The 23,840-nt window shown below is 40.1% G+C and overlaps 3 protein-coding genes across 7 annotated transcripts in view; 1 reads left to right on the forward strand and 2 right to left on the reverse strand.

The window, feature by feature from the left end:
• Positions 1-2,251, forward strand: part of lrp2a (low density lipoprotein receptor-related protein 2a) — a 135,125-nt gene extending 132,874 nt beyond the window's left edge. For both annotated transcript variants that reach the window (XR_008572556.1, XM_054788394.1), the window contains one exon: positions 1-2,251. Coding sequence is in view for 1 of the 2 variants with exons in the window: in XM_054788394.1 (XP_054644369.1) it covers positions 1-24 (24 nt within the window). In the remaining variant the exon portion in view is untranslated.
• rdh1 (retinol dehydrogenase 1) lies at positions 121-17,729 on the reverse strand. Of its 2 annotated transcripts, XM_054788458.1 has the most exons (7): positions 17,692-17,729; positions 13,656-13,688; positions 13,233-13,563; positions 9,454-9,712; positions 4,559-4,630; positions 2,552-2,715; positions 121-2,489 (listed from the first exon to the last, which is right to left on the reverse strand). In XM_054788458.1, the coding sequence occupies exons 1-7, from the start codon at positions 17,692-17,694 to the stop codon at positions 2,269-2,271; spliced, it is 1,083 nt and encodes a 360-aa protein (XP_054644433.1). In that variant the 5' UTR covers positions 17,695-17,729; the 3' UTR covers positions 121-2,268. The 2 variants fall into 2 exon arrangements, with proteins under 2 accessions (XP_054644433.1, XP_054644434.1); XM_054788459.1 differs by lacking the exon at positions 4,559-4,630.
• dhrs9 (dehydrogenase/reductase (SDR family) member 9) overlaps positions 16,689-23,840 on the reverse strand; it is a 14,529-nt gene continuing 7,377 nt past the window's right edge. Inside the window, exons 3-5 of one of the 3 annotated variants that reach the window (XM_054788479.1) lie at positions 20,417-20,675; positions 20,185-20,348; positions 16,689-18,334 (exon numbers count right to left, since the gene is read on the reverse strand). In XM_054788479.1, the coding sequence (XP_054644454.1) occupies positions 18,111-18,334; positions 20,185-20,348; positions 20,417-20,675 (647 nt within the window). In that variant the 3' untranslated portion in view covers positions 16,689-18,110. Of the gene's footprint in view, positions 18,335-18,989; positions 20,116-20,184; positions 20,349-20,416; positions 20,676-23,840 lie in introns of those variants that run through there. The other 2 variants (XM_054788480.1, XM_054788481.1) reach the window with 2 other exon arrangements.

Below are 23,840 nucleotides of genomic sequence, written 5' to 3' on the forward strand. Positions count from 1 at the left end.
ATGAAGGATGAGAAGCCCGAATGAGGGGGCGGAGACACTTCTGCGCCCTCACCGCTTGCCCCACCTACTAAATCTCCAAGGAGCGACGACCCCCACCACCACCACCACCACCACCACCATCATCCCGGCACCTTTTCACCAACAGAGGACACTTTCAAGGACACCGCCAACCTGGTCAAAGAGGACAGTGACGTATAGCCCCGCCCACAACGATGGCGGTCACACTTTGCACAGAATTTATTTTTTTATGCAGCCTGCGGGGAACAAAAAAAACAGCTTAAAGATAAACATTTCTATAGAACGAAGAGAAAAAGTCTATGCCTTGTGCCGTTTCTCATGCCAATTCTTGATTGTGAGCTACTTTCCAGGTGCGTGTAGCTGCATATGTATGTCTTTGCACTCACGCTGCATTTCAGCAGTAAGATCTGAGTACTTCATGTTATGAGTACAGTCTTCCCTCGTCACATCAGTGTTTCAGACATATATTCATTCTTAAATCTTGCTGTTTTGTGGTTGAATACGGCCTATTAGTAAAAAAAAAAAAGGCTAAATAAAGTTAAATACAAGGAATTAAGAAGCCGCATAAAATGGCACCTATTCCACCTATAAAGCCTTGTGAAAAAAACAATAAAAGGGCCAACCAGGCTCCATTTACATAATGTGACCTGCATATTATCCAAGCTACAGCAACATTATTATTATTATTAACATTGTTACGCCCAGGAACTACGTTACTGGCCTAGTGACACCTCGCCACACCCCACCGGCTAGCTACTTGCCAGCTAGCGACTAGCTTCACCACACACTTGCTCACAATGCCTCGGGCCACTACCGAAAGGTAACGCTACATATTGGAGCTGCCGCCGCTGCTGCTGAGTTGGGAAAGTTAACGCTCGGTGTAGCGTTCCTTTCTATGTTGCTATGTGAAGTCAATGCACCCAGGAAGGAAGTTCTACTAATGCTTAAAATGATACAGCAAAAATACAGCAAAATAGTGTAAGTATTACATGTTATCATGAATGTACCTGTTACTACATGAACACAGCATGGATATAAAACCATAAAACCTTGTTGGAGGTTTGTGGAGGTGTTTTAATAGGCGGAATAGGTTTGTCCCATTGCGTGCATTAATTACCTGCCTCTTGTTAACTTGTTTTTATATCTTTAAAAAGCACAGAAAATAGAAAGCTGTGTTCAAGGATTGTGGATGGTGGTCAAAATTCCGAAAGTGCAGTTTTCCTTTAAGGCTTAAGGCTTATTTTCTCTTATTATGGGTAAGCTAACGTAAAGGTGACTACTGTATATGGCCGTTAGTTCATGTCTGGAGGACTCTAATTAAAGGTTTAAAGCTATTTGGAAGATGGTAAACAGGGTTCCTGTGCCACAACTGAAACCAATTAACCACGATAAATGAGGGATTTACTGTACTTCATTTTATGAGTACTTCATGTTGTACAAGCTGAGCTGTGTTCTGCAATGTACAGAATGAATTTCTGCCTTCGCCATGAGATAAAAGATCGAAACATATTAGAGATGCACGATACCTTCTTTTTCAAACCGACACCAATGTGCTACCAATATGGTACAGATAACCAATAACTCTTTTTATATCTACTTTTTAAAATTTGGATTTAACTGTAGTTTGTGCACACTGGAGGTAAGCAGGACTGCGACAAATTGGGATTTGACCACCTGTACCTGCTGATTTGCACTATATCTGGGCACACACTCCGAGCAGCCGGTGTGCCAAAAAGCGCTTGATTCACTCACCTCACAGTCCGGGTAATCTTGTCTAATTGGAGCATTTTTTAAAATTGATCTGTTATCGGAGCTATTTTCAATGTTAATTAATTGGATTATCGGTATGATGTCATAATTCCCTCATATCGGCCCGATAATTATCGTGCATCCCGAATATATATATACTGTATATATGCGTGTGTATGTATGTACAGTATATATACACTTGAATATGTTGGGGGTGTATAGAATGATCTGTCCATCAAACATGCAGTTTAACGTGTGAGTGTTGAAAAATGAGTCAATCATTGTGATTTTTCAAATAAGATGTTTAAAGTCCTAATATGAGCGTAATGGACGCAGTGCTTGAACGTGCGCATATGGAAGTTCATTGATCTTGGAAGAGTCACACCGTTTTTGAAAAATGGTAATGATTCCACATCTCTGATCTGATCACATCTCTTTGAATGGTTGCTGCTGAAACGTGAATAAATGTTCTATTTTGTCTTGAGCGTGTGAAGGTGGTCTTCATGGTGCAGCAGCAGGTGCAGGTAGAAAGAAGCTGACAGCAAAGTCGGACACACAAGAAGGAAGGTAGGACAAAGGAATCCACAACAGTTTGGCGTCCCAGCCAGCGCTGTAGCGCGTGTGAGGGAAGCGAGCAGTCAAGGCCTGCTCCATGCACCTGGTTACCATGGCGATGTGTGGACTGCACAGGATGCGCATGGACAAATCTTGGGCCTTCAAGTCTGAAAGCCAAGGAGACAAAGTCAGACTCCTCATTGCTTTTCCGACTTGCGCTTTTACTCACAGTCTGCAAAGTACGTCACGCCGTAGGAACTTTTCACTTCCTGGGGGAGGCGGGTCCAAAGCCGCCTCAGGTCGGCTTCAATAAGATCCAGCTGGGTCAGGTTAGTCTTGAAGAAACCGGGTTCTATGATGCTCACTTTGACACCAAACTGCTGCATGTCCCTCCTGAGCAGAACACACAATATTGAAAATACTCATTCAAACCCACAGCCAGCGAACAGAGTTAGGCTTATCACACTAAATCAGGAAATAATACTGTTTTCTTCACGTTAACCTCTCATTTGTTTCATACATTTTCAGTAGAAAAATGCATTTAACTAATAACTACGTGTTTTACTTCAGTAGAAATTGTAGTCAATTTTAAGGCATCTGAAGCAAAACCTTTTTAAAGCCACAATATGTAATATTGTAATTTTAATTTTTTGTAATAAAGACAAGTATTTAGTATCAGAATGCCTTTACTTGTCTCTTATACAGCAGTACAATCAAAACTGTGCAATCATCCCGACCACACTTTTACAACATACTATACAATAAGACAATTGGACTACTATACAACATACTATACAATACTGTAAGACAATTAGACTATTATACAACATACTATACAATAAGACAATTGGACTACTATACAACATACTATACAATACTGTAAGACAATTAGACTATTATACAACATACTATACAATAAGACAATTGGACTACTATACAACATACTATACAATAAGACAATTAGACTACTATACAACATACTATACAATAAGACAATTAGACTATTATACAACATACTATACAATAAGACAATTGGACTACTATACAACATACTATACAATCAGACAATTGGACTTTTATACAACATACTATACAATAAGACAATTAGACTACTATACAACATACGATACAATAAGACAATTGGACTACTATACAACATACTATACAATAAGACAATTGGACTATTATACAACATACTATACAATAAGACAATTAGACTACGATACAACATACTATACAATAAGACAATTGGACTACTATACAACATACTATACAATAAGACAATTAAGACTATTATACAACATACTACACAATAAGACAATTAGACTACTATACAACATACTACACAATAAGACAATTAGACAACTATACAACATACTATACAATAAGACAATTAGACTACTATACAACATACTATACAATAAGACAATTGGACTATTATACAACTATACTATACAATAAGACAATTAGACTACGATACAACATACTATACAATAAGACAATTGGACTACTATACAACATACTATACAATAAGACAATTGGACTACTATACAACATACTATACAATAAGACAATTAGACTATTATACAACATACTATACAATAAGACAATTGGACTACTATACAACATACTATACAATAAGACAATTGGACTATTATACAACATACTATACAATAAGACAATTAGACTACTATACAACATACGATACAATAAGACAATTGGACTACTATACAACATACTATACAATAAGACAATTGGACTATTATACAACATACTATACAATAAGACAATTAGACTACGATACAACATACTATACAATAAGACAATTGGACTACTATACAACATACTATACAATAAGACAATTAAGACTATTATACAACATACTACACAATAAGACAATTAGACTACTATACAACATACTACACAATAAGACAATTAGACAACTATACAACATACTATACAATAAGACAATTAGACTACTATACAACATACTATACAATAAGACAATTGGACTATTATACAACTATACTATACAATAAGACAATTAGACTACGATACAACATACTATACAATAAGACAATTGGACTACTATACAACATACTATACAATAAGACAATTAGACTATTATACAACATACTATACAATAAGACAGACTATTATACAACATACTATACAATAAGACCATTAGACTACTATACAACATACTATACAATAAGACAATTAGACTACAACATACTCGACCAGTCCAGGGTGTACCCCGCCTGTCGCCCGAATCAGCTGGGATAGGCTCCAGCATGCCCCCGCGACCCTAATGAGGATGAAGCGGTATAGAAAATGGATGGATGGATACTATACAATAAGACAATTAGACTACTATACAACATACTATACAATAAGACAATTACACAATTAGACAACTATACAACATACTACACAATAAGACAATTAGACTACTATACAACATACTATACAATAAGACAATTATACAACATACTATACAATAAGACAATTAGACTACTATACAACATACTATACAATAAGACAATTAGACTATTATACAACATACTATACAATAAGACAATTAGACTACTATACAACATACTATTCAATAAGACAATTAGACTACTATACAACATACTATACAATAAGACAATTAGACTACTATACAACAATAAGACAATTAGACAACTATACAACATACTATACAATAAGACAATTAGACTACTGTACAACATACTATACAATAAGACAATTAGACAACTATACAACATACTATACAATAAGACAATTGGACTACTGTACAACATACTACACAATAAGACAATTAGACAACTATACAACATACTACACAATAAGACAATTAGACTACTATACAACATACTATACAATAAGACAATTAGACTACTATACAACATACTATACAATAAGAATTAGACTACTATACAACATACTATACAATAAGACAATTAGACTACTGTACAACATACTACACAATAAGACAATTAGACTACTATACAACATACTATACAATAAGAATTAGACAACTATACAACATACTATACAATAAGACAATTAGACTACTATACAACATACTACACAATAAGACAATTAGACTACTTTACAACATACTATAAATAAGACAATTAGACTATTATACAACATACTATACAATAAGACAATTAGACTACTTTACAACATATTTTACAATAAGACAATTAGACTATTATACAACATACTATACAATAAGACAATTAGACTACTTTACAACATATTTTACAATAAGACAGACTATTATACAACATACTATACAATAAGACAATTAGACTACTTTACAACATATTTTACAATAAGACAATTGGACTATTATACAACTATACTATACAATAAGACAATTAGACTACGATACAACATACTATACAATAAGACAATTGGACTACTATACAACATACTATACAATACTGTAAGACAATTAGACTATTATACAACATACTATACAATAAGACAATTAGACTATTATACAACATACTATACAATAAGACAATTAGACTACTATACAACAATAAGACAATTAGACAACTATACAACATACTATACAATAAGACAATTAGACTACTGTACAACATACTATACAATAAGACAATTAGACAACTATACAACATACTATACAATAAGACAATTGGACTACTGTACAACATACTACACAATAAGACAATTAGACAACTATACAACATACTACACAATAAGACAATTAGACTACTATACAACATACTATACAATAAGACAATTAGACTACTATACAACATACTATACAATAAGAATTAGACTACTATACAACATACTATACAATAAGACAATTAGACTACTGTACAACATACTACACAATAAGACAATTAGACTACTATACAACATACTATACAATAAGAATTAGACAACTATACAACATACTATACAATAAGACAATTAGACTACTATACAACATACTACACAATAAGACAATTAGACTACTTTACAACATACTATAAATAAGACAATTAGACTATTATACAACATACTATACAATAAGACAATTAGACTACTTTACAACATATTTTACAATAAGACAATTAGACTATTATACAACATACTATACAATAAGACAATTAGACTACTTTACAACATATTTTACAATAAGACAGACTATTATACAACATACTATACAATAAGACAATTAGACTACTTTACAACATATTTTACAATAAGACAATTGGACTATTATACAACTATACTATACAATAAGACAATTAGACTACGATACAACATACTATACAATAAGACAATTGGACTACTATACAACATACTATACAATACTGTAAGACAATTAGACTATTATACAACATACTATACAATAAGACAATTAGACTATTATACAACATACTATACAATAAGACAATTGGACTACTATACAACATACTATACAATAAGACAATTGGACTACTATACAACATACTATACAATAAGACAATTGGACTACTATACAACATACTATACAATAAGACAATTGGACTATTATACAACTATACTATACAATAAGACAATTAGACTACGATACAACATACTATACAATAAGACAATTGGACTACTATACAACATACTATACAATAAGACAATTGGACTACTATACAACATACTATACAATAAGACAATTAGACTATTATACAACATACTATACAATAAGACAGACTATTATACAACATACTATACAATAAGACCATTAGACTACTATACAACATACTATACAATAAGACAATTAGACTACAACATACTCGACCAGTCCAGGGTGTACCCCGCCTGTCGCCCGAATCAGCTGGGATAGGCTCCAGCATGCCCCCGCGACCCTAATGAGGATGAAGCGGTATAGAAAATGGATGGATGGATACTATACAATAAGACAATTAGACTACTATACAACATACTATACAATAAGACAATTACACAATTAGACAACTATACAACATACTACACAATAAGACAATTAGACTACTATACAACATACTATACAATAAGACAATTATACAACATACTATACAATAAGACAATTAGACTACTATACAACATACTATACAATAAGACAATTAGACTATTATACAACATACTATACAATAAGACAATTAGACTACTATACAACATACTATTCAATAAGACAATTAGACTACTATACAACATACTATACAATAAGACAATTAGACTACTGTACAACATACTATACAATAAGACAATTAGACAACTATACAACATACTATACAATAAGACAATTGGACTACTGTACAACATACTACACAATAAGACAATTAGACAACTATACAACATACTACACAATAAGACAATTAGACTACTATACAACATACTATACAATAAGACAATTAGACTACTATACAACATACTATACAATAAGAATTAGACTACTATACAACATACTATACAATAAGACAATTAGACTACTGTACAACATACTACACAATAAGACAATTAGACTACTATACAACATACTATACAATAAGAATTAGACAACTATACAACATACTATACAATAAGACAATTAGACTACTATACAACATACTACACAATAAGACAATTAGACTACTTTACAACATACTATAAATAAGACAATTAGACTATTATACAACATACTATACAATAAGACAATTAGACTACTTTACAACATATTTTACAATAAGACAATTAGACTATTATACAACATACTATACAATAAGACAATTAGACTACTTTACAACATATTTTACAATAAGACAGACTATTATACAACATACTATACAATAAGACAATTAGACTACTTTACAACATATTTTACAATAAGACAATTAGACTAGTATACAACATACTAGACAAGACAATTAGACTACTATTAGATCATTTGCAGATGCATTTTGACAGATGAATTAAGGCTGGTATCGGTGATACCGATCCAACAGCGACGCCGGATCACTCAATCACTCAGACGTTCGTCCTTAATGACAAGTATCAAAACTAGCAATATTTTGATTTGAGAAGTATCGTAAGTATCGATATTTCGGTATCGATCTGCACATCACTAGTTTGCTGATTAGAGCATGAGCCAGTAATTTACAATGTCAAACTTTTTGACAATTTTTTACATTTGATACTGAATTCGTTTTTTTGTTAGTTGCAAACTATTTAATCAAAATGATGAACAATGTTTTTTATTATTCCACTGTGTGTGTAGTGAATCCATAGAAGAGCTACTCGTTTTCAATGATATTCCAAATTACTGACATGCACTTGTGCTTAAAGGTCTATATTAATATTAATGCTTAGGATTGTATAAGGTTGTAGTCATGAAAATGATGCGTTTTTTAACACAACTGCGAGGGCGTTCATGTTCTGAGTTTGTAAACTAGTTTAGCTTCTAATTAATGATGGTTGAGTATTGACCGAATTGTTCAAAACTCCCGAGTTTCGAGCCGAGCACTGAACCCGGGAACTCACAAACCTAGACTCACTAGATTCACTCGGCCACACGAGTGAGGGTGCCGACAAGTGAGTCATGAACCTGACTTGGGCTCACAGGTTTTGTGAGTCGGGTGGGTGGACTTGTTGCGCATATGCCAGCTTCTTGGCTGACGTGGACGCCACATTGAGTGCTGAATCATACGTCGACGTCACCACCATATTGGCTGTGGCAAGAGAGAAAGGGGAAGATGCCCACTTCATGTTCTTAACGGAATTGTACCAACTAGTTTACAGTCCAAACTAAATCTCACAGGTAAGACTGAAAAATACTTTTCATTGTATTTGACCATTATAACATCATTTTACCAACAGAATTTGTTGACTTTGTGGCATAATGCTGTTGGATAATACTGTGGGTGAAACCAGCCTCCAAAGACTTTGTAGAAAGGCGCTTTATCAAGGCTGGTAAATTCTCTTACATTTATTTAAGGAGCAGATCTGCCATATCAAAAGTATCGTTGCAACGGGCCAACCAACTCAATTAGGTGTTGGTGAGGATTTTGCGCATGCGTGCTGAGTGAGTGAAAAAAAACTCAAGTCAAAGAAAGGAATCGAGTTTACCATCACTACTTCTAAGCGACATGTGGTCGTGATGATGCTGACCTGAGGCTGTCAGAGAAGGCCTCCACCCCCCACTTGGAAGGACAGTACCCGCCTCCAATGATCCCTAGGCGTCCCAGCACACTGGCCATGTTCACCACCCGCCCCCGGGCTTTCTTCAGGAGCGGCAGAAACTGGAGCGTCACCTCGATGACGCCCAGCAGGTTCACGTCTAAAACCTTGGTGAAGTCCTCCAATCGCATCCAATCACACGGGCCGATGGGCGTGGACCTGCCAGCGTTGTTCACCAACCCCCACAGACCTGCATGATGAGGAAAGGACATGCAACTCTTTCAAAATGCTTCATAGCAATCCCCAGATAGCGCCAATACGCCCCCTAGTGGCTGTAAGCAGTATGAGGATGCCATCAAAACAATTTGTGTTTTCAGAAGACGCCAAAGGCTGACTGATGTACCTTTTCTCTCCGACTTACCTTCCAGCTGAAGTCAAATATTTTTAGAAGTAACACTAGTTATTTAGTAGTTGTATTAGTACTACTACTACTACTACTAAATTAATTTAAACAATCTCATCCAATTATAATGTATTTAGTGGAGGGATTTTTTGGGGAGGGGGGGAATTGCTCTGAGTACACATTTAATTTTTTAGTACAAATGAATTAAATTTATGTATTATTTTAGTACAAATATTTGCAGTATTTTTTTTGTTGCAGATTAATATTTCAGCCATATTTTGCACACATTTTGAGCTTGAATGAATTTGGGGGAGTGGTTATCATGCACAGATAAAATGTTTCTTATACTATTTGATTTTATACTTATTTTGGAGTATTTCTATGACATATTTCTATGTTGTTTTCATATTATTTGTTGCATATTAACATTTTACATTGAAAAAAATGAGTTATCATGGACAAGAATAAGGTTAAAAAAGACCTATTATGCTTTTCCTCTTTTCTGACGTATAAATGTTGCTACAATGTTGTATTCTCGTGTTAAACGATGCCAACGCATCAGATAATGAGGTTGCGCATTTGGAAGTGAGCCCTGAAAGCAGTTTTGGACGGCTCTGCACGCTGTGTTTTTTTTTTAACACCAAGTTCCACTGATGTCAACCCGGACTTCCTTATATGGGTATGCCCAAGCACACGCTGTAGGTCTGACCCCCACCCCCACCCCGCTTCTCTCTGTTTACCTTGTTAGCATGGCTCCCAGGAATTTTTTGTTCGGGTGTGCCTAAAGAGTCAAGCATCAGGCAGAAGTGGTTGGAGTTGCTGATTCGCAGCCAGCAAGAGAGAAACATGCTCATCGTCAACGGCAATACGAAGATGGACTATCCGCCAAACTGTTGCTGAAATCCGACGTCTTTTCAACGTTACTTGGTCGTGTCGAAGAGTCAGAAGAGCAAGCTGTAAGTAACAATTTATCAGTGTCCTAACTTTTTTGTAAGTAATCGGACAAAAGCGGTTATTATAGAGCAGGGGTGTCAAACTTGTACCACGGAGGGCCGAGACACTAAAGCAGGTGATTTTAATGATCAACACCTTCAGTTTGAGGGAAGGAGCTCATCACTTAAATCACCCGCTGAAGAAACTGGTTGGAGAAAAAACCTGCAGCATCTTGGCCCTCCGTGGCACGAGTTTGACACATGTGTTATAGAGTGTGCATACAGCGAGCGGAGGGAGTGTGACCAATCACAGCGGAGTGGGCTCGGCGGGACCCGTACCTTGGAGGAAGGCCAGGGGTAGAGTAAATTACACAGACCGTTTGCGCGGGGGGCAGGAAACACTGCAGGAAGAGGCGCAGAGTCTGGAAGATGCAAGTTATCGTGTGTAGCTGCTCTGTCCAGAACTCAATACAAAGGCCTGAAAATTTGTGTAATACTGTAGGTCCCCTTTTAGAATATTTTAACATTTTGTATTTTTAGCACATATTTTTCAAGTGTATTTTGCATTTTTGTATATTTGTTTGTGCAGAGTAACATGAGACATTTAAATGTACCTTCTATGGATGCTCGACTGACTGAATTCATGTCAGCTTACAGTGGTATGAAAAAGTATCTGAACCTTTTGGAATTTCTCACATTTCTGCATAAAATCACCATCAAATGTGATCTGATCTTTGTCAAAATCACACAGATGAAAAAACTGTGTCTGCTTTAACTAAAACCACCCAAACATTTATAGGTTTTTATATTTTAATGAGGATAGCATGCAAACAATGACAGAAGGGGGAGGAATAAGTAACTGAACCCTCTGCCTAAGGAGACTTAAAGAGCAATTAAAACCAATTTTTACCAAACAATTCAAGTCAGGTGTGTGCCCGATCACTGATGAGTGGTTTAAAGCTGCCCTGAACACTATAAAACACATAGAATTGGTAAGAATTGTCTTGATGAGAAGCATTGTCTGATGTGCACCATGGCTCGCTCAAAAGAGCTGTCTGAAGACCTGCGATCAAGAATTGTCGATTTGTATAAAGCTGGGAAAGGATACAAAACCATCTCTAAAAGTCTGGATGTTCATCAATCGACAGTCAGAGAAGTTCTCAACAAATGGAGAGAGTTTGGCAACGTTGCTTCTCTACCAAGGAGTGGCCGTCCACCAAAGATGACGCCAAGAGTTCAGCGCAGAATCCTCAGAGAGGTAAAAAAGAACCCTAGAGTGTCTGCTAAAGACTTACAGAAATCACTGGCACAGTCCAATATCTCTGTGCACACATCAACTATATGTAAAGCAATGGCCAAGAATGGTGTTCATGGGAGGACTCCACGAATGAAACCACTGCTGTCTAAAAAAACATTGTTGCTCGTTTAATGTTCGCAAAAAGGCACTTGGACACTCCACAGAAGTTTTGGCAAAATATTTTGTGGACTGATGAAACCAAAGTTGAATTGTTTGGGAGGAACACACAACGTCATGTGTGGAGGAAAAATGGAACAGCTCACCAACATCAACACCTCATCCCCACCGTGAAGCATGGTGGAGGGTGCATCATGGTTAGGGGCTGTTTTGCTGCCTCAGGGCCTGGACAACTTGCAATCATTCATGAAAAAATGAATTCAAAAGTTTATCAGGATGTTTTGCAGGAAAACCTGAGGCCGTCTGTCAGACAGTGGAAGCTAAAAAGAGGATGGATGCTGCAAAAAGACAATGATCCAAAACACAGAAGTAAATCAACTTCAGAATGGTTTCAGAAGAACAAAATACACGTTCTGGAGTGGCCAAGTCAAAGTCCACACTTGAACCCCATTGAGATGCTGTGGCATGACCTCAAGACAGCGATTCATGCCAGACATCCCAGGAATCTGACTGAACTACAGCAGTTTTGTAGAAAAGAATGGGCCAAGGTTAGTCCTGATCGATGTGCCAGACTGATCTGCAGCTACAGGAAGTGTCTGGTTGAAGTTATTGCTGCCAAAGGGGGGGCCACAAAATATTAAATGTGAGGGTTCAGTTACTTATTCCTCCCCCTTCTGTCATTGTTTGCATGCCATCCTCATTAAAATATAAAAACCTAGAAATGTTTGGGTGGTTTTAGTTAAAGTAGACACAGTTTTTTCATCTGTGTGATTTTGACAAAGATCAGATCACATTTGATGGTGATTTTATGCAGAAATGTGAGAAATTCCAAAAGGTTCAGATACTTTTTCCTACCACTGTAAATTAGATGCTTGGTTATTTTCTCCAGTGCACGAAGTTGTGTCAGACTATCAGTAGGAGGATGAAGAGTAGATGATGATGATGGGTATGGTGGTGCAGGTTATCGCCCGGTGCTCAGTTGTGACTCGCACCCTATCAGCCTGCACCCTCTGCAGCTCACCTCGCTCTCCCACCTCCCTGCTCACAAAGTGCTGCGCCCTCCGGATGCTCTCGCTGTCCGTTACGTCCAAGAGGAGCGTCTTCAGCCTGGGGGAGGTTGAGCACGCCAAGTCTGCAGAGCCTTTTTGGGTGAGACAGGCCGCGATGACGTGGAAGCCTTGGAGATCCAACCGCCTGGCCAGCAGGTTCCCAAAGCCGCTGTCGCATCCTGTGATCAGCACGTGCTTGAGGCTGAAGGCGTCCACCTTGGAGGAGTCTCGGATGTACCAACATGTGGAGGACAGGGTGGCCAAAAGCAAGGCGAAGGTCAGGACTGGATATGACGCCACGGCCTAAAACACACCATTTTCATAGCATTCGTAAACAAACGTTAATATTCATGCAGACAGAAAACTCCACCCACTTTCGATAAAACTCCACCCACCTCCAAGAGATGTGATGTCAGTCCTTCAATCCCCTGAACAGACAAAAGACATCACCATTCAGTCTCATAGAAATGTGAGGTTCACAAAAGAGTTGGAGTCTTTTGAACGGCTCTTTTGAACATTGACAACCATTTGCATTTACGAGTTGTTTGTTAGTGAATTGTGATTCGTTCCTGTATGCAAATTACATTATTTATATTATATTATTTTGTGCTCACTTGTCATTATATAAAGGCATAAAGTCTCAATTCAAAAGTTATCAAATAAAATAAATTAAAAAACTAAGAATTGAAGCAAATATTCTTTGTGAGATACTCAAAATCCGTTGTCGAGCTCGGAGACCCCTGTGATAGTATCACCATCATAAGGCTGTTCACGAAACAACCACACACAAATGGTGATTGGAGGACGAGACATAATTAGTATAATGACAACAAGAGAGCAAAATTGTTCAGTAATGCTTGGAAAAGTTAGTACGTACCCATGAATGTGATATCCACTTCCCCCTGGGACAAAAATCAGCTGCAAACTAACCGCATTGCTTGTGTGTTTTAAAAACCAAATGTCACTGTGGTAAAAAGTCACATTTGGAGTTGGAAGACGAGAAGCTATGCGGACAACTCTTGCTAGCTAGCTAGCTAGCTAGCCAGCTGCTGCCAGTGACGGCTAGGCAAAGCATGGAAACAAAGATGCGAGAAAAGTTGAACAATAGGTTTGATAAGGGAGTGATCAAACACACTGGCATTGATTGGTGTAGCCTGTGGCAAGCAGTCAAACTGAAGCCATTGAGGTTTTACAGACTAGTTGGGATTCTCCCAGCCATACATGACAAAGTGCATCCCTTGTTGGCTCAGTACAGGTGTTGGCAACTACCACTTGACTTTTTCGTTCCATAATGCTCAGGATCTTTAAAAAAAATATTAGAATGACTGTCTTACTGCGCCCAACCTCAGCAGCAATGGCACGCTGCGAGAGGCCTTGCTTATGCAGCTCCACAATCCGACTACGTTCAAAAAAGAAAACTTCTTAGCTTTAGACATCAGGACATGACAGTGTGAATGCCTGACAGAAAATGAACATTTTTTATAGCCTTTTATAGCCTGTGGTCTTAAACCTTTGATCAGCTGATAAACAGCCTATTTTTTTTTGTTTCAATTACAAGTTCCAAATGCTTTTTGTCTCACTCCCACTTCTTGTTTTTGCATATTGTAGCTCAACTTAAAACCTCATTAAGATCCAAATGTGCAAAATACAAATTCTAGCAATTTTTTAACTGGTCTTAAGATTTTTATCAGGTCTGTATATATCTATATCTACTGTATATCTATATCTACAGTATATGTAACCCGCCCTATTTCGCCCCTCCCCGCACCGAGGCTCGAACACATTCGTAATGGGAGGCGAGGGCGCTGACCACACGACTAAAAGCCCAGACTGTCGGCCATTGCTTTGAGGCAGAGGGAGTGCGGTTGACCAACGTACACTAGCACAGTCTCACAGGCTGGCATCCGTTACATATAGATATACAGTATATACAGTTTGCCCCCTTCCTGATTTCGTACTTTTGTGCATGTTTATCACACTTTGTTTCACATCATCAAACAAATTTAAATATTAGTCAATGACAACACACCTGAACACAAAATGCAGTTCAACAACTGCAATCAAGCGTTTGTGATAACTTGCAATGAGTCTCTACAGCGCTGTGGAGGAATTTTGGCCCACTCATCTTTGCAGAATTGTTGTCATTCAGCCACATTGGAGGGTTTTCCAGCATAAGCGCCTTTTTAAGGTCATGCCACAGCATCTCAATAAGATTCAGGTCAGGACCTTGACTAGGCCACTCCAAAGTCTTCATTTTGTTTTTCTTCAGCCATTCAGAGGTGGACTTGCTGGTGTGTTTTGGATCATTGTCCTGCTGCAGAACCCAAGTTGGTTTCAGCTTGAGGTCACCAACAGATGGCGGACATTCTCCTTCAGGATTTTTTGGTAGACATCAGAATTCATGGTTCCATTTATCATAGCAAGTCTTCCAGGTCCTGGAGCAGCAAAACAGCCCCAGACCATCACACTACCACCACCATACTTTACTGTTGGTATGATGTTCTTTTTATTTTTTTACCTTTACGCCAGATGTTGCAATGAGACACACACCTTCCAAAAAGTTCAACTTTAGACGTGTCAGACCACAGAGTATTTTCCCAAAGGTCCTGGGGATCATCAAAATGTTTTCTGGCAAAATTGGGACAAGCCTTAATGTTCTTTTTGTTCAGCTGTGGCTTTGGTCTTAGAACTCTGCCATGCAGGCTGTTTTTGCCCAGTGTCTCTCTTACGGTAGTCATGAACACTGACCTTAACTGAGGCAAGTGAGGCCAGCAGTTCTTTGGATGTTGTTGTGGGGTCTTTTGTGACCTCTTGGAAGAGTCGTCGTTGCGCTCTTGGGGTCATTTTGGTTGGTCGGCCACTCCTGGGAAGGTTCACCACTGTTCCATGTTTTCACCATTTGTGGATAATGGCTCTCACTGTGGTTCGCTGGAGTCCCAAAGCTCTAGGAATGGCTTTATAACATTTTACTGACTGATAGATCTCAATTAATCACAGTTATGTTTTAACAGGGGATAATCACTTTTTCACACAGGGCAATGTAGGTTTGGATTATTTTCTCGCTCAATAATTAAAAGTTTCCTTTAAAAACTGCATTTTGTATTCAGTTGTGTTGTCATTGACTAATATTTACATTTGTAAATTGTGTCCAAGTTTTATTTGTTGTTATATGCAGAACGCCTTATACAGTACAATTTTAGTAAACGAGAAAACAGCACCTCTACCTGACCAACCGTGTGTATCGCACTATTAATGTGCACAATACTAGTGATGTGCGATACCACTGAATTCATCTCTGATCCGATACTGAGTAAAAGTCAGGCTAGTATCGTCGACAGCAACAGTATGGGTCTGGTAAATTTTAAAAAGCAGTTTATTTCATGTCAAATAAATGTATATATATATATATATATCATTAGCATGATTAATACATTGTTAAAATTATGTAATCCATCCATCCCTTTTCTATGCGGCCTCTCCTCATCAGGGTCGCGGGGGTATGCTGGAGCCTATCCTAGCTGACTGGTGGCCAGCCAATCGCAGGGCACATATAGACAAACAACCATTCACACTCAGATAATTAATTTAATTAAACCCTGAAGTACATTGCAGTAGCGGGGGTGTTTTCCAAAAAACCCACGCAAAAATACAACTACAGAAACTCAAGAGGACAAAATCATATCAACTATGTGAACAAAAAAGAAAAGTAAAATAAATGATTTTAAGAACTATCAGAATGAAAACATTATTCACATTTTATACATGGCTTCGTTTACGATTGGTCATCCTTTCAACAGAGTTGTTTCAACGTTGAGTTGTTGTTGTTGAGTTGTTTCAACGGAGTTGTGGGTGAACTGCATGCATTCATTGTGTGTTCATGGTATTGTCGTGTTAGTGGGATTACATGACGGTAATCATAAAATTACTAACAGTTATTGTCAATCTCATCATTACCATGGCTATTATTTTCATTATTACTGGCTGTTGATAATATATATATATTTTTTCATGGACTTTAGGCTGTCATAGACATTTGCTGATGTAGTCTGTAGTCTGTAATTCTGTTGCTGTTGTTGTCTCTCTCTGTGTTGTCCCCGCACTACCCCCTCTTTCCTTTTCGCCTCTTCTCTATCCCCACCAGTCAAATAAAAAGTATGCAACAGGAGAGCTAAGAGTATTTTTCACTTTTCCCTGGCAGAACAAATCTGTTTAGCATGTAAGGGCATCAAGATCAACAACACTATTTGCCCCGTTGGCTGGACAGGACAAAAAGAAACTAACTGAATGCGCCTTAACCACCAGCACATTTGGTGTATGTCTTGTACCATTCACACTTATACTTGAGCTCGCGTTGAGAAATGTTCCATCTAACAATCAGCAGACAAACAAACGTACATTTACATAAGCTGTGTTTTCAAATAACAAACTTACCATGTCTGCACAAGCCGCGGTGTGGGTGAATGCACAGAAGATCCCTTTAATGTTTCACTAGTGCAGGATTGTGTAATACACAATAGCATCGAGATAATGAACACACAAACACTGAAAAAAATAGTGTAATAATGAGGTGAAATGAAAAGTAGACTTTGGTGTAGTGTGTTTTGACATGTTACATGCACATGCCGTACTAATAAGAGATACATGGAAACACATACAGTATAATATAACCCATAATCAAAGATGATTTCTTTTGCCCTTCCCAAATCCTTACTGAGTCAAAGTCCAAGAAGAAGAAAAGCAAGTTGAAGATTAAGCCCTCCACCAGCAACACTATTAGATGAAAGGTCACAGACTTGTTTGGTTTGAGAGTGAAGAAAAGACACAGTGGTGCACCAAGCTGCACACCGCTGCTACAAGAAAGACACTTTAGGCCTGGGGCTAAATTTCAGGAAGAATCCGTCTGCAATGAAGGACGGCAGGTACGACAGAGGCAGCCAAAGGAGCTTGGCGTCCCATCCAGGCGAGTAGCGAGTGCGAGGGTGGATGGCGGCCACGGCGTGCTCCATGCAGCCCACCACTTTCATCAGGTCGCCGTCCATCAGCTTATCAAAGTTGTCTTTTGTGGTTTTCAACGCTGGAATGCGAATGTTTTGTTTCAATAACATAACTTATTATAATGAATATAATATTACACATTATGTTTTTGTCCAACTCCTTGCTAACTTCCTACCCTCCATACTGCTTTATTCTCATTCTGATGGAAGATGATAAATTGAGAATCAACTATAGGTTTGATTAAAGATGGGCGGACCGATATTGGCGTAAAAATGCCATATCGGTTCATATCAGTATTGGCTTTTCTGCAGATAATGATATCGGCGCGATGATGACGTGCTCCACACTAGCGATGGGAAACCAGATTCCTTTTACTGACTCAAGTTCTTATGCTGTAGGCCACTCACTGAAGTGAATCAGGTACTCATTTTCATTCGAGTTATCCGTCACAGAGTGTATGAAAATTAACTTGCGGCTTGTCCCGCATTTAATCAACGCCTGACTTGTTACTTGGCGAGTAGCAGTGCAGGCTAGTGCACTTTTTTCGGAATTTTGCCCATCATCCACAATCCTTACGCAAGACATGAACACACATCTTTCTCTTTTCTGTGCTTTCTAAAGATTTAAAAAGAGCTAAAAAGAGGCTGCTAAGAATGCACGTAATGGGAAGCACCTATCCAGCCTATAAAGACTTCTGAAAAAACCTCCAAAAAGCGCCAACAAGGCTCCATTTACATAATGTGACATGCATATTAACCAAGCTACAGCTGTTATTATTATTGTTTTATTAACATTGTTACGCCCACGAACTACGTTACTGACATAGCGACTTATACACCAGAACCGTATATTGAAATCAATGTGAAATCAATGCATCCAGGAAGGTATTTCTGCTAATGCTTAAAATGACCACGGCAAAATAGTGTAAGTATTACTGTGTATTCTGTGAAGCGAGTTTAGTGGGTTAGAGAGCAGTGTTGATTGTATTGCCTGTTCAGCGACAGTAGCTATCTTTTAAAGCAGCTGTTACTGAGGCTAAACTCACAACCTGGTTATGTCCAGGCTTTCATCTTAAAGTCGTCTATGAAAGTGCTACTGTTTCACGGTTTAGCTAATTCGGAGATGGCATCACTTGCATGTTTATTTATAATCTCCGTAGGTACCTTGGGGACATGGGGAGAAAAAAAAACAGGATTCCCTGATGATATTATCCATCTATAAGCAAGATAGATTTTCAGACGAGGAAATACGCTAGGTATGCTCACACGAGCACCAGGAATGAAATGCAATATGAGTACATCAACACTGCCATCTAGTGGTCACAACGAGATACAACAAGAAGACATATGTCAAAGATGAAAAAAATAAGTTGTTTGCTCCAATTATTTTTTTAATGGATAAGTGTTAAGATGTCAAAGTTGTGTAATGTTGCGCATTGACAAATGAAAAGACGAGTATAGTTAGTATAATAAATTGGTGTTAATTTGCCCATTACATCTCAGCAATATTCTGTCAGCGGTCCTTCCCCGCTCTGTTGGCAGCGAGAGTGTTGCTTTCAGCAGTCATAATCTTTTGGGAACTCCTCAGAACGCTGCATTGTAATTACTAATGTTTTGTAAAATACACCAGTCAGGATGGCGACATGTTTGAGCAGAAGTAGACTAATATGACGTCAAACGCCCCCTATTATGTGAACGTGCACTTACAGTAGCACAAAGCTGAAAACTGGACTTGACAAAGATAGTTGAGAACCACCGCTGCAGTTGTTGAGGTCTGTTTGGAGAACTTAGGTTTTGCTGCATCTTGAGCACAAAGCCTGGTTGGTTGAGTCACTTTCGCAGAATACCCCCATGACAGCAGCTAGCATTAACATGTCATGTTTACAAAGAAGTGCAGAGCAATTCTATCACAAAGCTGGAAGAAACTCACATGTTTCCAAAAAATCTTGTCCGTAGTCGTCTTTCACCTCCTGAGGCAGTCTGTCCCAGAGCTTCTTCAGGTTGTTGTTCACATGCTCAATGTTGGTGAGGTTTGTTTTGAAGAAGCCGGGCTCGATGCACGACACCTTGACTCCAAAGTGCGCCATGTTCAACCTGAAGCACAGAAGCGCCGCTTGCAGGAGGTGAATGCGGCGTGTTGTGTGGGGAGTGGCTTCGCTTACCTCAGACTGTCGTTGAAGGCCTCCACGCCATATTTGGACACGCAATACGGCCCGCCGAAGGGACTGAGTCGTCCAAATACGCTAGCCACGTTCACCACTCTGCCTCTCGCCTTCTTGATAAGAGGCAGGACGCTCAGCGTGACACCGATCACACCCATCAGATTGACGCCCAGCATGCTTCTGTAGTCATCAATCGTGAGCCACTCTGTGGGGCCCGATGGCACCGAGACGCCTGCGTTGTTCACCACAGCCCAGAGACCTAGAAGAGCACACAACATAGAAAGCACCAAATAAATGACACTTTTTTACCACACAGTAAGTTTTTACCATCAATGTCATCATAACAATGGAATGTTATGATGACATTGTTATGACACGGAGGGCGCCTCGTCAAAGATGGCGCCCTCCGTGGCAGACGTCTCTGTGACACTCTCCCGCTTTTTTCTATTTTTTGCTATATTATTGTTCATTTGGGACATTCAACACACTCACGCAGTACATTACAACAGAGAGACACTTTTAAACATCGGTAGGGTTCACCATGAACTCTCATTTAGCCTCTCAGACTTTGCCTGTGAATACCCGGCGAGCAAAGCATCCGAGGCGTAAACGAGGCAAACGAGGCATGCTAGGCTAAAAGCTAGAGCGACTAGGCCACCGCTACCAAGCCTGCTGCTAGCCAACGTCCGCTCCCTCGAAAACAAGATGGACGAACTAGGAGCAAGGATTACAGCTCATCGTGAGAGCAAGGATTACAGCTCAACGTGAGATCCGGGAATGCTGTGTGCTCACCTTCACAGAAACCTGGCTGACGGAGGATATACCGGACTCGGCGATCCAGTTGGAAACATTTGCTGCTTACCGGGGAGATCGGACTTTAGCATCTGATAAACACAGAGGTGGCGGCGTCTGTGTTTACGTAAACAAACGGTGGTGCACAGACGTACAGACGATGGAAAAGCACTGCTCGCAGGACATTGAGCTGCTGATGGTGAAATGTAGACCTTTTTATTTACCTCGTGAGTTTAGCGCTGTGTATTTAACTGCTGTTTACATCCCACCACGAGCTAACAACGCTAACGCACTAGGCCTCCTGCATGACATCATTGATAAACACGAGACCAAACACCCAGACGCTGTATTTATTATATCTGGCGATTTCAACCACTGTAACCTCAGGATTGTCCTCCCCAAATATTACCAGTATGTGAGCTTTCCCACAAGGGGAAAGGCTTTGAAGGCTGTTCCAAGACCCCACTTTGGAAAGGCTGACCACATCTCTATATTCCTTTATCCAACATACAGACAACTTCTCAAACAAGCTCCCCCTGTACGTATAGCAGTCAAAGTGTGTAATGAAGAAACTGATCAAGTACTTCAGTGTCACGTCTTGTTCTTGCCATAGTGGCGATGACCCCAGTATGCAGAAAGCAGGCACTCGTTGCAGGAAAAACTTATCTTTAATGATGGCTGCAGCGCAGCGGCAGGAACTCGATAAAGAACGCTTTGCAGTAGCGTGTCAGGCTTACACAGACACCGACACAAACGAAATGCAACAACCAAGAAAGATGCACGCACCTGAACTAAATAGGACAACTCAAATTAGCAACAGGTGCAAGAGATAAAGAAGAAAGCAAAGCAGGCGGACACAAACCAGGCAAAACAGGAAGTACTACCAAAATAAGAGCATAGAACAGGAACTAAGGCATAAAAGTGTAAACACACTAAACTGTCACGCAGGCTAACACATAGACCGTGACAGTACCCCCCCCTCAAGGACGGATCCTAGACGTCCGAAAAGTCCAAAGTCACAACAAAAGAAAGGAGGGATGGGTGGTGGGAGGACCGGTGGTGGGTCAGCGGCACGACCCCTCCGGCGGACGGCCAGGATGGTGAGCCTGGCAGAGGAGTTGGGACCCATCCGGCGGTCGGCTAGAACGGCAGGTCCGGTGGAGTGAGTGGCGGAACCTCTCCGGAGGACGGCCAGGATGGTGAGCCTGGCGGGAGAGCTGAACAGTGGCAGGGACTTCAGCAGAGGAAGACTGGCGTGTGGGAGATGTCAGAATAGGAACGAGAGTTGGGGCACGGTGGCATGTTGGAGACCCCAGGGTGGAAACTCCAGGCGAAGCCGGCTGACGTGTGGGAAACGCCAGGACAGGAACTGAGAGAACATATTCAGGAGTCTCGTCCTCTGGACTCAAAGGAGGAGAAGCAGGCGAAGCGGGCTGCTGTTCTTGGCTTGCTGCAACAAGCCCTGCAGCCTGACTTCCAGGTAGAGGACTGACCAGTGCGTCTTGGCTAGCAGGAGGAACAAGCTGCGAGTCTTCTCCTGATGCAGTGAGCTCCGCACCTTGACTTACAGGTGGAAGAATGATCCTTGCGTTCAAGCTTGCGTGCGGGGAAGTGGGCCCTGCGTTTCGTCTTGCAGGAGCAGGAGCGAGCAGTGTGTCTTGGCTAGCAGCAGCAGGAGCGAGTTATGCGTCTTGGCTAGCAGACGAAGGAGTGGGCTGTGAGTCTTTTCTCAACGCAGACAGCCCCGCATCTTGACTTGAAGGTGGAAGAAGAATGATCTTTGCGGTCAAGCTTGAATGTGGAGAGGTGGGCCCTGTGTCCAGTGTTGCAGGAACAGGGGCGAGAAGTTTGTCTTGGCTTGCAGCGGCAGGAACTAGCTGTGTGTCTTGGCTAGCAGACAAAGGAGTGGGCTGTAAGTCTTTTACTAACGCAGTGAGCCCCGCATCTTGACTTACAGGTGGAGGACTGAGATTTGCGTTCATGCTTGAATGTGGACAAGTGGGCCCTGCGTCCAGTGTTGCAGGAACAGGAGTGAGAAGTGTGTCTTGGCTAGCAGCAGCAGGAGTGAGCTGTGTGTCTTCGCTTGTAAGAGCAGGAGTGGACTGTGCTTCCTGATCAGCTACAGCGAGCCCTGCGTCTTGGCTAGCAGGTGCGGGACCATACTGGAGTTCCTCAGACGCAGAACTAATGGCACCATTCCTCTCTTCCACAAGCGAGACGGAATGCGCGTCCAACTCACAGCTGGTAGTACTAGCCCCCCCCTTCCGAAGGCGGATCCCAGACGCCGTTCACTGCCATAGGCGGAACCAGGGAAGGGAGGAGGGGGGCTTGGAGGTGGGTCAGTAGTTCCACCTGCTCTGACCTCCCGAACGGAACTGCAGGTGGCGTCAGGCGTGGTCTTTGAACAGGCTTGAAATGCCGCGGGGTGGGAACAGGGGGGTTATGAGGTTCGAGGCAGCCAGGTGTGGCCTCTGGGGGAGTCTGTGACTTCAAGCAACACGGCACGGACACCGGGAGGGACTGAAGCTTGAAGCTGTGTGGTGTAGGCTCCAGCGGAGTCTGTGACTTCACACCGCGTGGAGTGGGCACAGGGTGAGTCTGACACTTTTTGAGCCGAGGTGCAAGGGTGGGA

Source organism: Dunckerocampus dactyliophorus, chromosome 9, assembly GCF_027744805.1.
Source record: "Dunckerocampus dactyliophorus isolate RoL2022-P2 chromosome 9, RoL_Ddac_1.1, whole genome shotgun sequence".
Classification (NCBI taxonomy): domain Eukaryota; kingdom Metazoa; phylum Chordata; class Actinopteri; order Syngnathiformes; family Syngnathidae; genus Dunckerocampus; species Dunckerocampus dactyliophorus.